This window comes from Antedon bifida, chromosome 3 (genome assembly GCF_963402885.1).
Source record: "Antedon bifida chromosome 3, ecAntBifi1.1, whole genome shotgun sequence".
In the NCBI taxonomy this organism is placed as follows: Eukaryota; Metazoa; Echinodermata; class Crinoidea; order Comatulida; family Antedonidae; genus Antedon; species Antedon bifida.
This window is the reverse complement of record NC_136228.1, coordinates 3,899,490-3,913,995: the sequence shown is the minus strand read 5'-3', so window position 1 is coordinate 3,913,995 and position 14,506 is coordinate 3,899,490. Positions and strand designations below refer to the sequence as shown.

At 34.2% G+C, this 14,506-nt stretch overlaps 2 protein-coding genes across 4 annotated transcripts in view; one reads left to right on the top strand and one right to left on the bottom strand.

The window, feature by feature from the left end:
* Positions 1-14,506, bottom strand: part of LOC144838726 (choline transporter-like protein 2) — a 42,406-nt gene that overhangs the window by 19,957 nt on the left and 7,943 nt on the right. The window lies entirely within an intron of this gene.
* LOC144838707 (medium-chain specific acyl-CoA dehydrogenase, mitochondrial-like) lies at positions 6,327-14,260 on the top strand. Of its 2 annotated transcripts, XM_078694158.1 has the most exons (12): positions 6,327-6,353; positions 8,332-8,425; positions 8,926-8,989; positions 10,424-10,521; positions 10,983-11,052; positions 11,605-11,705; positions 12,183-12,263; positions 12,398-12,637; positions 12,904-13,044; positions 13,302-13,397; positions 13,605-13,850; positions 13,971-14,260. In XM_078694158.1, exons 2-12 carry the CDS (start codon positions 8,396-8,398, stop codon positions 14,049-14,051), a joined length of 1,248 nt encoding a protein of 415 aa, XP_078550284.1. In that variant the 5' UTR covers positions 6,327-6,353; positions 8,332-8,395; the 3' UTR covers positions 14,052-14,260. The 2 variants fall into 2 exon arrangements, with proteins under 2 accessions (XP_078550284.1, XP_078550283.1); XM_078694157.1 differs by lacking the exon at positions 6,327-6,353 and having other exon boundaries at positions 8,239-8,425.

The following is a 14,506-nucleotide window of genomic DNA, read 5'->3' as shown; positions in this document are numbered from 1 at the left end:
TTAAAACATTGTCCATGATTTGATTCTCAGCAATGCCCTTTTTTTATTGGAATGTCCCCTAAACAGGGATATCCCAAAGGAGGGGTTCTACTGTATTAAAAATATTTTGTTTTATATTGTTTAAAAATCGATGTTCATCTCGCACAAATAAACAGCATCAAAAAATGACTGCATAAATGTGTTTTACAGTTGACGCGGGAAGTGATTAGGTTAGAGAGGTCAGCAAAATATACGGACCTTTCAAACATTAAAATGAATCATATTTTAATATACTGTATTATCTATACTGTAGATACTGAATATACTTTACCTACCATACAAAAATTATAGCAGAGATACTGTAGTAAGTATAAAATTTATGTCAAATCATCAACATCAATTGTGTTTAATATTGTATTTTACTACCTAAAGTACGAGGTCCATCGAAAAAACATTGCATATGCATTTAGTGCAGGATCATTGGCTTTATGGTATTGACTGACAATAAAAAGCGTAATTACTGTATGCATTCGTGTGTTGTTTACCTGTGCAATGCAGTGTACAGCAATTATCATAAAGTACAACTTATTTTGTGCAAGAATTTTACAGTACGTAAAGCAACCAGAACTGTAAACTATCGCCCATGATAAATATAATAATATATAAAACAAATACTGTACTTTCTACATTCTCATAATTGTACTGTACTTGCTGAAATCATACTGTAGAGTATTGTACATCCTCCGTTCTAAATGTCAACATGATGTTCCTATTGCTTAGTAAAAACCAACGAATCAAGAATTGTACACGTAAATTTGTCTTTTATCTACCCAAACAAATGTTAACACACCTGTGCTTGCTTAATTTCTTTCCTGTATCATATTGTAGAAAACAATACTTCTACTGTACACTATGACTTACTTAAGAACGAGTAAAAACAAAACAAAAGCTTTTTTGTCTTTGAGTTTTACTAATTTAATTAGCAGTATAGTTTTCATATTGTGTTGATTATGTGAACATAAAGAAACTGTTATTCAAAGATGTGAGAAAATAGTAAATGCTAGATAAGAAACTAATAAAATCAACTAGGACAAGACGTGACGTTTTATTAGAAATTCAGAATATTACTGTACATACTGGTTGTTTGTAAACATTAAAAAAATCAATTTAGTTTAATTCCAAATCATAAATCATCCTTTTACTTGATCAAAGGTGTTATGAAATATGCTAACAAGCAGAGCTTTTCAACTGTGATGACAAAAAGCAGAGTTAAGTTTGTTCTTTTCTCTGTCGGAGTTAAATTGCAGTGAATTGGAGCGACATTGTGGCTTATTAGCCTATCCTTCATTCTAACGCAAAACATACGCTAGTTAAACACCTGATAAAATAACCATGATGAGAAGTTATTACATAGTTGGAGAGACACGCCCTTTGTCAATAGTTGTCTTGTCTCTCCGCAGTGTTCTATTTTTATGCTGTTTCACTGAAAGGAATAAATAATTACTTATTTTATAAAACCTCTAAGAATTAAAGTTACATTGTACGTAAAGTATCTCTGAAAGCTATTGTAGTTATCTTGGGTACATCTGGGTTATACCACGCCGCCGTGGTTAACGACACAGTATGATACAGGAGCACTTAACACAGATATGATTTTAATCAGCTTAAGCATTAAAACCGTACAGCTTTAGACCTAGAATACAGTTAACAATTATTAAAGATGCATGGTACAGTATTACTGTATACACTAACTCCCCAATAAATTGAAATTCAGTCCTTTATAAATATTATCATATGATTATTCAGCAAGCGCATTGTTTCATCCATGACATGCTGTACCATTGTGTTTACAAATTATTCATACAGCAACAAGTGAGTAATTTCTTGTACAGAACAGCACACAAGGGACTCGCACTTCAGTACACTGGAGAATTAGCTAAATAGAAAATCCAGCTTTACACAACAAATGGGTGTTGTATTTATTAAACACGAATGACTCATAATTCAACTGTTCAACTAATTATATTCAAGAAATTATTTATTATTTTAATATTTTTGGAAAAATTAAATACTGTTATTAATATCATAGTAAAGTGTGTTATATTTTATTCAACTCTATTATACGCGAGTACCATACTGTATATTTTACCACATCATATTACAGTACAGTATGTTGGTGTAAAATGAATTGCTTTCCAGTAAATATTTAATGTTAGCTGTATGATGAAAATTCCAGTTTTCTAAAGTAAATGTTATCTGATGTCATCATCTACAGTACGGTTGCGTTCTGGATGGGAGACCATTTAGAAATAGCGGCGGGTGCTGTATATAGAGGGTCAAGTTAGGAGCGTCCGTATTCATATACACGCGGCCCTGGATAAGCTGATGTAGTGTAGAGTCAAGCTAGAAATACCATGACTTCGCCCTACCTCAGCGAACTAATCCTAAAACACCACCACAATAGTGGATTCGATAAGAAGAAGATCTACAGTACTGTAGTACACAGTACATCAAGCAAAAGATTATATTCTTCTTGGTTAGGGTAATATTTTCACTTGTGGTATCTCTTCTCTACCAATTAGTTTTTATAATTATTATTAATTGAGAGGTATTTACAAACAGTACACCTCTCTGCTGGCTAGTATGCTACTCTAGTCCTGTAGAAGTGTCCTACCACAATAAATACAGAACATAAACATTAAATGCTAACTAAATTATTTTATTGTATTACAGTATAGAGGACAAATGCTACTGAAAACTTTCTACACTAAAAAAAGATTACCTCGTCCCATTTTGGCCACAATATTCAGATATTTATCAGATAAAAGTTTACGCTATCATACAGTATATATCCTGATGATTCAAAGTTGCAGAGAAAAATGAACAACATACAGTAAATGTAGAAATATATACGTAGAAATGTAATATAAAGGAAGCAATTATAACTTATGCCATTGTCAATCAGCCAAGATTTACCATATCCCATTACCAACAGTGATCTGAAGATGACTGTTAATACAATATAGTATTCTATTTATAAATTGTACAATTTGTTTGTTTTCCAGATGTTATTAACAGGAGCCGTGCTGTGATGGAACATGAAATTTGACCACTGGTAATGCATGTGTCCTACTTATTTAACATTTGTACGTACGTATACATCTAGCAGTCTACACCATTAGTGACCTACACGCCACATACCGTTACAATGCCATGCCATACCATGGCCTAATATTGCACCTTGCAAGCAGTAGCATAATGGCTATAAGCGCTCACTGGCTAAACCCGTAGCTGAGCAGGGCTCAGAAGAAACAACGGGCATTAAAATATGTCGAAAATGATCAAAACGCCCAAGGCTTCCAGCGTTGTAGGGCCCCTTGGGATTCCTAAACCAGGGCCTCAGCGTTACGCAACCGCTTGTAAGTTCTTCTCAAATCAATTCAAAAGGTTAAATCAAAAGTATACTAATACAGTACATTGAGATTAAGAGGACACCATCAGGACCGGACAAAGTGTCTCCTTATAGGGGTATCTCCTAAATTGGGGTTGGTTGAATTTCCTCGTTCATTTCACAGGGAAGTGTTTTGGGTAGTCAAATTATCAGTAAAATCAATAACATCAATCAAACTGTCTACAATATTTACTTAGCTCTGTGTAAACATTGTTTATATATTTACAAAAGTTGATTATCATATTAAATTATAAAACAAGTATAAATTTGATTTTCTTTTTCTCCCCTTCTTTTTCATGTACCTTTATTGTTTTATTCACAAAATATCATAATAATAAAATATACAAAGTATTGTCCAGTAAAGGCTGTTTATGATGTAATTGTTTAAATTTAAAATGTTTTTTTTTTCTTTTGTGGTTAAACCACCACCTCTATTCATCCAGTGTTTCATGAATAATAATGATTACATAATTTCTTAATTTAATAATTTTTTTCCTCACTATTTTCTGTTTTTACCCTACTTTAATATCATTTATAATTTTAACCTTTAGTATCATACCATTATTGGACATTATTTTTGTAAAATCACATTCATTTATATTTCATTTAGAATTTTTGTTAAAACATCTGTTTGCATTGTTTTCTGTATAGTTACTGAACAATATACAAAGTATTATTTACTTCTTAACATTCTTTTTTGTCAAATCATCTATTTACTTTTCCAATTGTACAGTATATTAATTAAATTGTGGGTACAGAGGTCAATAGAGGTTTCTATTTCGAAGGAAAGAATTTAGGATTTTTTAAAAGGGGGCCCAGGGCCTAGAAATTGGAAAATAAAGTAGAAAAAGTACTGGGGTGGTTCCCTTGGATCTGCCTAAGCCTCCTTTTCACAACATCATATAACTGGATCTGCCCCAAATTACAAATTACAAAGTCAATACATAGTGGCTTTCACCTTTGCAGCAAACAATTCAAAATCAGCGTACCATTATATTATTAGTTGCTGGTTGACAAGTCAAACACAATATGGTTAAATAAAAATATTCAAATAATTCAACTTCTTTGTTCTACAGTAGGCCTACTGTATAAATAACCAATTGTTTGGTATGAATGGAACTCAATCAAAGTCATAATGGTCGAAAACTTTCATTTTCAACCTGTTAATGTACTATTTTTCAGGGTTATTTAAGAGTTCTATATGAAATAATAATATTAATAGTAATAAAATAAATTAATAAATATAAACACTACGGAAATACATTTGCATACAAGTTTGAGATTGCTGTTGGTTTCCCAATTAATAATAATAATAATAATATCCTGGATTTATATAGCGCCTAATGTTGTGAAACCTCTAAGCGCTGAACATTATTACCCCGTTCATTTTTTGGATCAAACACGTATGGAAACATACTCCCATAATGCAGCTAGTAATCAGCGCAAAGTTGTGCCTTGATCAACCGGTTACCCATTTATACACCTGAGTGGAGAGGCAAACGTAAATAAAGTATCTTGCCTGCGGATACAAAACCTTGATCTCACGATCAGTAGTCCAACGTCCAACACACTGCGCCACATGCCCTCAATTGTAACTCCAATCAAATCCTCACACCAAAAATGGGCCGAAACATTCCGGCTGACTGGGACAAACATAATAATGATATTTCCCAAATCGATTTTTTTTTACAAAAATTAATTATCAAGTTGACAACCCTGGGATTTACAAACATTTCAATTTTCTTATTTTAATCACAGATCAAAATATTTTTTTTAATTCTTATAGAAAAATATTTTTTTTTTTATAATCTTATTAATAATTAACAAGTCATTGATTGTAATTTGATAGTTATTTATTTATTTATCCCAATAGTTGAACCAGTTCTGCCTTTGATTCTATTAGTAATTATATTGTTTATGATCACATAACATAATATTTAAGCCGTCTCAATTCCATCTAACGATTTTAACCACCACAATAACACTCACTTCAGTCATGGCCAAGGCCATCCACCTTGGCAAACCTGTCACTGCCGGTGGTGGTCAGGCATCACACGGACGATTTTGTGATGCTCGATAAGAAATTGATTATTTTCTTACCATAATTCTTATCCGCAACAAACTCTACTTCTGATCCTTCCTCGTCATTTTCACTTCCATTCTTCTTTCCCATCTTTAAATTTTAGCTATCACAACGATGCTATCTCTCCCCCAAATCTAAAAGTATTTCTTTGCCAAATCAAATTGGCTTCGCGTGAAAAACAGAACCAAAACAATGTGTATGTGGTGACTGTGAGTGATAAGATAATTGGTCATTTAAGTAGATGGCGCTCTAACTTTCCAATAGAAATAATGCATTGTAAGCCGGCAGTGTATTATATTTTGACCAAATAATATAACAATATAATACTACAGTTTGATAGGTGAATAAATGTACAATGTAGGGTACCCAGCAACACATTAATTAACATAGAATTAAGCAAAGACAAAATAAGTATAATTTAAAATACTATAGACCTAAACGCACCACAAAATGTACCGTTGCTATTAGTCAGGTGGCTTAACAACAAAAAATGAGGAAATCGTTACACGGTGGACAAAAGCGCCAAATTTGGCATGGAGCTTCGTTGGGACCTACCAATTGGTTTTTGCCTAGGAGCCACTCTGGTCGTAATTTATTTTTCAAAATGGCGGCCAAAATCCAAAATGGCCGCCAATAAATTGGAAAATCACATTTCATTTGTTGCAGAAGTCACATATAGGCAAATGAACTATCAAAACATAAGTATTCATGGTCATTGAAACATATTTTAGACATGTTGCATGACATGGGTCATTTGTTGTTAAGATGGTGGCCAAAATCCAACATGGCTGCCAGTAGCCTAAACTGGAATATCATTCTGGTTGCAGAAATCGCATATAGGTATCAAACGAAGTTGGAAAACATGGAGTAGGCCTAATCATGGTCATTGAAACATATTTTAGACATGGTGATAATATAGGTCACTCGTTGCAAAGGTGGTGGAAAAATCCAAAATGGCTGCCAGTAAACTAGGAAATCACATACAGTATCTGTGTGGACGGCAGACGTAATATGTAAATGAAGTAGCTGTAGTAAATGGTAGAGGTGGTATGTAAATTACAAGTAACTGTAAAACAAATCTATAAAAAAAAGTTATAACCAGTTCAGTTTCTGAAACCACATAAAATGTGGTATTTTTGGGAAAATAAAGATTGAGGGCGCTGTTCACATAAGTAAAAGTACACTTTTTTACCTGTAACTAACTAAGTTTTTGTCAGAATATTTTTTAAATGGTCTTATTTGATAGATGATTACATTTTCTTTATATTAAAGAAAACAAATTTTACATTAAATATCCATAGTTCAGATAAATTTACGTTAAGTGCCTAAAATCAGCAAATATAACACATTTTAATACATAACAAATACTATTGGATGTTAACAAATTACAAATTTAGTTATCATAAATAGGATTCTTTTACATTTTCATAGAAACTGTTTTATTTTAAAACATATAAATATATATTTTTCTAACAATTTCTCATAAAAAAACTTTTACGACCACTAGTTTTCGAGATATAGAAATGTGTACTACCAGTACAGGTCAAAGGTCAATAACAAGAATCTGGGTCATTTTCTTGGAAAAGTTTGTATTAGACTGAATAGAAACATCCATCTTCTGATTAATTTGAGACCTATTTAAAGTTTGTCCAACTGTTAGTTACCAAGTTATATGACATGTAGGTCAAAGGTCAAAAATACCAAAAATCATACTTCCGGTCATTTTTTGACAAATGTTTCCATTAGGACGAATATTAATATGCATCTTCCAAATAATTTGACACTAAAATTATTTAATTTAATGTAAGCGTTGCGGAGATATGGTTATTTTGTTTTCAATTGGATTAAAATATTCAAATTGAGGTCAAAGGTCAAGGAAAAACTTTAGAAAATTGATAACATGGGTTTTTATAACAAGCATGGTTAAAAAATTCATAAAATGCAATGCTTGCACTTTCCTTCTGATTTGCAGACTAAAATACATTAGAAATGGGCTATTTGTGACTTTGTATACGATTATATGTATTTCAATTTCAATGGCTACCATTTTTATTTTTGGGCGCCATCTTGGAACTCACTTTATATAATATTTCCTGAATCAGTTTTACTGACCTCAGAAATTCTCGATTCAGTACATTATTTGTCTATTTGTAACTTTTACAGCCAGAGATATATGATATACCAATTTACTGGCAGCCATTTTGGATTTTGGCCGCCATCTTGGAAAATCGGAAGCTGATCGGGTGGCTCCTAGGCAAAAATCAATTAGTACGCCTAAAAGAAGCCTCATGCCAAATTTGGTGCTTTTGTCCACCGTGTAACGTTTTAGTCGCTAAGCCACCTGACTATATTTGTTGGTTTCGTACACGCAATGATAAACGCGTAATAATAAGTGTGTGCACTTTATAAATAAAAGATTTGTAGCGTTCCACTTGGACGCAACGCAAGGACGTAACCGAACCGCAATTGATTTGACCAATCGTGACGCGATAGATCCTCGGACTGTCGCTTGCGATTGGTCTTAAGTTGCGCCTATATTAAGGCGTTGTTGCGTCCAAAAAGAGGTTGGCATGAGTATACCATTTTGACGATTGAAATGTCGCTCATATTTGTTTCAGCCAAGTTATGATAACGTCTGATTGAACTCATAAACATTCATTATTCAGCTCACTTGATATTATTACGCCTATAGACCTATACTATGTAAATGCCTTGGTTATCATGATTGTGTTCCATTGATAAGTGTTATTTATCAAAATTCATGTTTGTATATCACGGTCAACTACCCTAAGATTTAGATCTAGCAAAATCATTGTAGACCTCAGCAGTAACCTAGTAGAATTTGGACATATTACAACCTTTACGAGGAAAACTCAGGAAGTATGCTGAATTATTCACTGAAGTGTTTAAGGGTAAGTCGAAGTTGTCTCATTTAATTACCCCTATTAAGAAGTGGACACCTTCGCTGCAGAAAGGGTGTCCCATGGGTTGACCATTATATTTATTAAAAATGATTTCCCTTTTCTTTTCACGGGAAAATTACCTATTTTTTGTGTCCACTGCCCCCCCCCCCCCCCCCCTGAATTGAATAAGGGTGTCGCAATAATTCTTTTCACGGGAAAGTTCCCCGTAATATGGGTTCCCCCTCAATATGTCTCAAAGATGCGGTCCTACTGTCTTCCACCGCATATTTCAAGAATTTCGTTTCATTGGACTTGGCCATTCTGAGTTGACCACTAGTAGGCCTATTTCCATAAGTTTACTTATTTCAGTTGGTCAATAGTCACTGACCGTTACACTCTAAAGAGAAATTTAATCAGCTGATTACAGTTAAAAACAATATATTGTGATGTTAGTTTTCCGTTCTTTTGTTTTCCATTTAAAATTTTATATTTTGAACGACATTTTAAAGGTATTTGCACCAAGATGCCACCCCTCTCGTTTAGCATCGACTTCATCTCAGGGAATGTGTTTTGGTAAGTTGTTTTTTTTAATAAATAAAACAGCACAACGCCGATAATAGTTAAATTTATAAAAGTAAAATGAATATATGGTTTTGCATGTCTATACATTTAATATGAGGGACAGGGTCTAATTGCTAAATTCACCAATTTGCTTGCTGTATTGCATTTTCCAAAATGTATGTGAGGCTCAGCAACGCTTGGATCATCAGAACATGCTGATAAATATTAAGGAATAGTAGTAGGATGAAAAAAATGTTCACATGCTTAGCTATGGGCCAATGTTCAGTTCATAGCCTAGGCCCTACTTGCTTCACTATTGCGACGAGAACAGTTTTGTGGTCAATATTGTTGACCCAGCTGCGAGGACATGTGTTTCAACTCTTAGGCCTATTCCAAAGTCCATCTAAGTTCGCGTCAATCCTTGAGAAAATAATCGATTATTATAATAATCATAAAATAAACAGTAGATTTTGTTATCATAAAAAAAATAGGGCTGTAGGGCATATACAAATTGACATAACATTCTCATAATAGGTCAGGACCTAGTGTTTAATTGATAAGCCAGTCTTTGCAAGAATCTGGGCACTGGTGGGCACAGAGTAGGCCTGAATTCTTTCTTTCTATTTAAACAAGAACAAAAAGAGTAAAGTTAGAGTTAAAGGTAGAGTAGAAGGGAGAAGCAACCACCTCTTATCAATAATTTAATCAAAACTATATTTTCTCAAAATCTGCATCTTGGGCATGCAACAGGAAACGCCATGAATTTAAGTATTAAGCTCGGTCTACTATCAAACTTTATGTGACAATAATGTGCCCATATATGGACACGATAATGTCATATCACTATATTTTGGCATATCACACTTAATTTTTTGTCACATAAAGTTTGATAGCGCATGGCATTAAAACAATTCATATAGAAGTCACTTTTTAGTACTTCAGCTTCTTTTTTGGAAACAAATGTTATTTTGATTGATTGATTGAACTGAAGTCTGTGTGTTTGATATACCGTCTTTTCATAAAAAATTAGTTTATGTCGCTTAATGTGTTTATGATTTTACTCATAGACTCAATTGCATTATACCCATTGAGTCGTCTCGATCGTCGGAAGAAAATTAAACATAAAGTTCTCGCGACCTAAAAACTACGCCCGACGCGGCTTTCACAAGACGGGATTCAACTCAGACAGCACCGACGTGATGTTCATAAAAAAACATTTCATTTCATGGTATTGTACACTCCGTACTATTTTTCGCTACTTCTATATGTACCTGTATAGGCCAAATTACAAAGACGAGCGGTTAACAGTAATAAAATATAGATACAGAATTCTACGTGGGTTTACAAGCTACGTGGTTTTCAGCTTACCGCTCGTCTTTGTCAATTGGTCTTATCTTTTGCAATTTTAATTATTATAAATTTAAAACTTATATTTTTACTATACAGAGCTATCAGACGAACAATTGGAATATCAAAATCTGGCGCGAAAGTTCACTCGTGAAGAAATCATACCGAAGGCGGCATATTATGACAAAACCGGAGAGGTACACATCCTTTTGTTATTTTTAATTTGTTTTTTGTTTGGTTTTTTTTTTTTTGGTCGTTTGTGGGTTCGTCCCACTTTTATTTCATCTAAAAAACGTATAATTCTTAATAAATATTCTTATTATAATTATTAATAACATGCAGGAAAAACAGAAATAATAACAAGGATGAAGTGTACTATTTTAATATTCTGCTTGATTGTCACTACAAATTATTATATTTATATAATATAGCGCTCAGTACTACTGTTGAAAATACATTCACTGCGGTACCGCAGCTGCAGGAAAGTAATGAAAAAATAAATGTAATGAAACTCAAGGAGAACGAGTTACTGAAGACAGTATGACTTTGTGATTAGATATGATAATACTATGACGTCATCGTGTCCATGTATGGGTATATTGAGTGTTTGTTTGTTTACTAAGTTGCCTGTATTAATTTTATACCAATCGTGTTTTAGTTTCCATGGGATATTGTTAACAAAGCATTCGATGTTGGTTGTATCAACACCAGTATACCAAGTGAATACGGTAAGTATACACAAATGTATCGTTCTCATGATTTCCGTTGTGCCCTAAATTCTATGAAAATATGTACAGTAGGCATAGGGTTTAGTTATTTACACGGGTAAGTTTGTTTCATGGGCACAGTTATCGCGAACTTTGTAGAGTGATCAACAACATTTACCTAGGTAAATAAGTAAAGCCTGCAGACGAGCCGCGTAACTTTTCTTTCCAAATACCTTCTCTGACAATCCGATAGCTGATTTTTCTTAAATATAACTGGAGAGTTAAGTTCAGTACAATATACAGCAATCTCTCGGATTTTCAGAGAAGGGTAAACAATTACGTCAACGGGCCTTTATCAAGTTTTTTGATATTGTTTTTCTCTAAACGAAAATTGTATTACTGCGATTGACCACAAAATAATTTAACGCTCATAATCATAACTCGATGATTAAAAGATTGTGTTATAAGCTTCAACTCATTGCGCTAGCTTTCTTAATGTAAAACGGACATGTTCATCTTCAACACCAGTTTTAAATAATAATGTTTCTCGGTTCAATGGTTATTACATTTTAGGTGGACCTGGACTAGGTGTATTTGGGTGCAGTCTTATCGCAGCCGAACTTGCATACGGATGTTCTGGTGTGCAGTTGGTTCTTGAGGGTAACACTTTGACGGTAAGTGCGATGACGACGTTACCGATGTACAAGAAACTAGTTAACAAGTATGTGGTGTTTTAGAAGTGGAGAAATGTCCTTAGAAATCGACGTGAATTTTTGTTTCATTATCTGGAACGAGGCGTTCTTTCTTGGGATGAACGTAGACCTACTGTACGTCTCTCCTGTATATTTATTTTATGATATTCCAATTATCATATCTTTTTATTATGTAATAATGCATCCCATCTTGTGATATTGACCATGAGACCAGTAAAGTAAATTATTAATGTGAAGAGCCTTTTTAAGTAACCCTGCCTCATTCATCTATAATTTTTTGCTCTGATTTTATTTTGTACGTTCTGTAAATTGGCGAAACAAATGACATGATATGATATTATTAGTGTCCCGTTAGGTGAGAATGTTGCCAGAATACTTGTGAAAAATCAATGTGAAAAACTATTTATCTTAGTAACCGTATATGAGTTGATCTTGCAGGCATCGCCAATCATCATTGGTGGAACAGAAGAACAGAAAAAGGAGTATCTTGGAAGACTGACATCTGAACGAGTATTTATGGTAATGTTCTTAAGTCTCCTTGTAACTATACATAACTTGATTTGTCTTTATTCTAGCAATAGTAACTCCATTGGTTTGTAATCTCTGTTTAATGTGTTTGATACTAGTCATTCTATTAATGTTTGTTCTTTTAGTCGTATGCCGTCACTGAACCTGGTGCAGGTTCTGACGTCAGTGGAATAAAAACAAGAGCTGAAAAGAAAGGCGATGAATACGTTTTGAACGGAAGTAAAATGTGGATAACGAATTCTGGTGTTGCTGAAAGCTTCTTTGTTTTGACACGGACGGCGGAAGATCCAAAGACATCTGCTGGTAAAGCATTTACAGCTTTCATGGTTGATGCCAAAACCCCTGGTCTGACAGTTGGAAGAAAGGTTAGTAGACCACTCTTAGAAAGAATATTAGCAATGGAACTATGGGTCTTTCGGCGTAAAAAACCCCGGACAGTTGGAAGAAGGTTAGTAGACCACTCTGGGAGGAATCAATGGAACCATGGGTCTTTTGGCGTAAAAACCCCTGGTGTGAAAGTTGGAAGAAAGGTTAGTAGACCCCTTTTCGGCGTAAAAATTCCTGACAGGGTATTATTTCAAATGATTTCCAAAAGATTAAAGAAAGAAACTAAAGTATCTTTCTGAATTAGGAGGATAACATGGGTCAACGAACCAGCGATACTCGTGGGATTACATTCGAAGACGTAGTTGTACCAAAAGAGAATGTACTCGGCGGTGTGGGAAATGGCTTCAAACTCGCAATGAAGGCGTTTGATAGAACAAGACCGATTGTAAGTAACCTGGATATTTGAGGGCATATTGCAGTATAGGGAGTAATTGTAGGAAAATAAAGTTTATCGAATGGTTGGGAAATGGATGAATGAATGAATTACTATAGTATGAAAACAATTTAATTGTTCATATGACTTTATATTTATATGTATGTATGCACGAAACTGTGTATAGATAATTTCTTCGCACATGCAGCTTATTTAAAGTTTGATCTTACTCAAAAGCAATATAATGATTATTGTAAATATTCATACAGGTTGCAGCTGCCGCCACTGGTGTTGCCAGAAGAGCTCTAGACGAATCAGTCAAATATTCGCTTCAGAGAAAAACAATGGGTGTCGTTATTGCAGAGGTAATTTGTTTTTAATGTTTTGCCAAATCGTTGATTGTCATAAAAACTATGTAGGAAAGAATGTGAGAGGGGTTCTGTAGTAATGAACAACAAGAGAGTGTGGTAATAATACATCCGTTTGAATATGTGCTATTCTGGTACGGTGTTTCTTTTTTTCTTCTGTAAGTTATGCAATAATAACTATGACGTCATCTTTTTTTCATGAAGCATCAAGCTGTCTCTCAGATGATAGCCAACATGGCAATCGATGTCGAGGCAGCAACATTGTTGATGCTTCGAGCTGCCCAAGGTATGGATGGAAAATTGGCACCTTTCGACGCGTCTATTGCCAAGGCCTATGCTGCTGACGCTGCCATGAGGTGTTCTACAGACGCCGTGCAGATTTTTGGCGGGAATGGTTATAATAAAGAATATCCAGTGGAGAAACTTATGAGAGATGCCAAGATTTATCAGGTGGATATACTTTACTGACATCCCTACAATACAATAACAATCACTGTCTTCGTGTAGTGTGGCAGGATATGAATATTCATTAGGTAATTAATATATGATTGATCTGATTTTGTTTAACAGATTTATGAAGGAACGGCACAGATACAGAGACTCATAATTGCAAGAGAGATTTTGATGAAGGCTAAAATGATGAACCAATAAATATTTTGAGCGATATTTTGCTAATTCAGGCAGTCGTCCGCCTAATCTGCTCGTCGAAGAAGAACATTATCAATCTGCCTAACTGCTGCTAAAAGAACACTTTCTTACATCGCATATATAAGTTATTTCCGTTTCATTTTAGAAACTGAGCCCATATTAAAGATTACTATTACACCAATGCTTGAAGTGAATTTTAAAGAATAAATTTAGTAAAGAATACCGTTTTGTGTTTTTAATCGGCGCCGTGACTGTTTAGGAGTATGATAGTAGGCCTAAACTTAGGCCATCCTACTTGCGACTTTATTTTGACTCGGGTAGGCCTAACACTCTAACCAAGGCAACGCTAACAACAGGATGCTAGGTCCGGAGATCAAAGGGTTTTATCTGTGGCTGAGCACAATATCAGTTTCACGACCATTAATAATATAACATACACGGCCCGCCGCTAAGAGAAA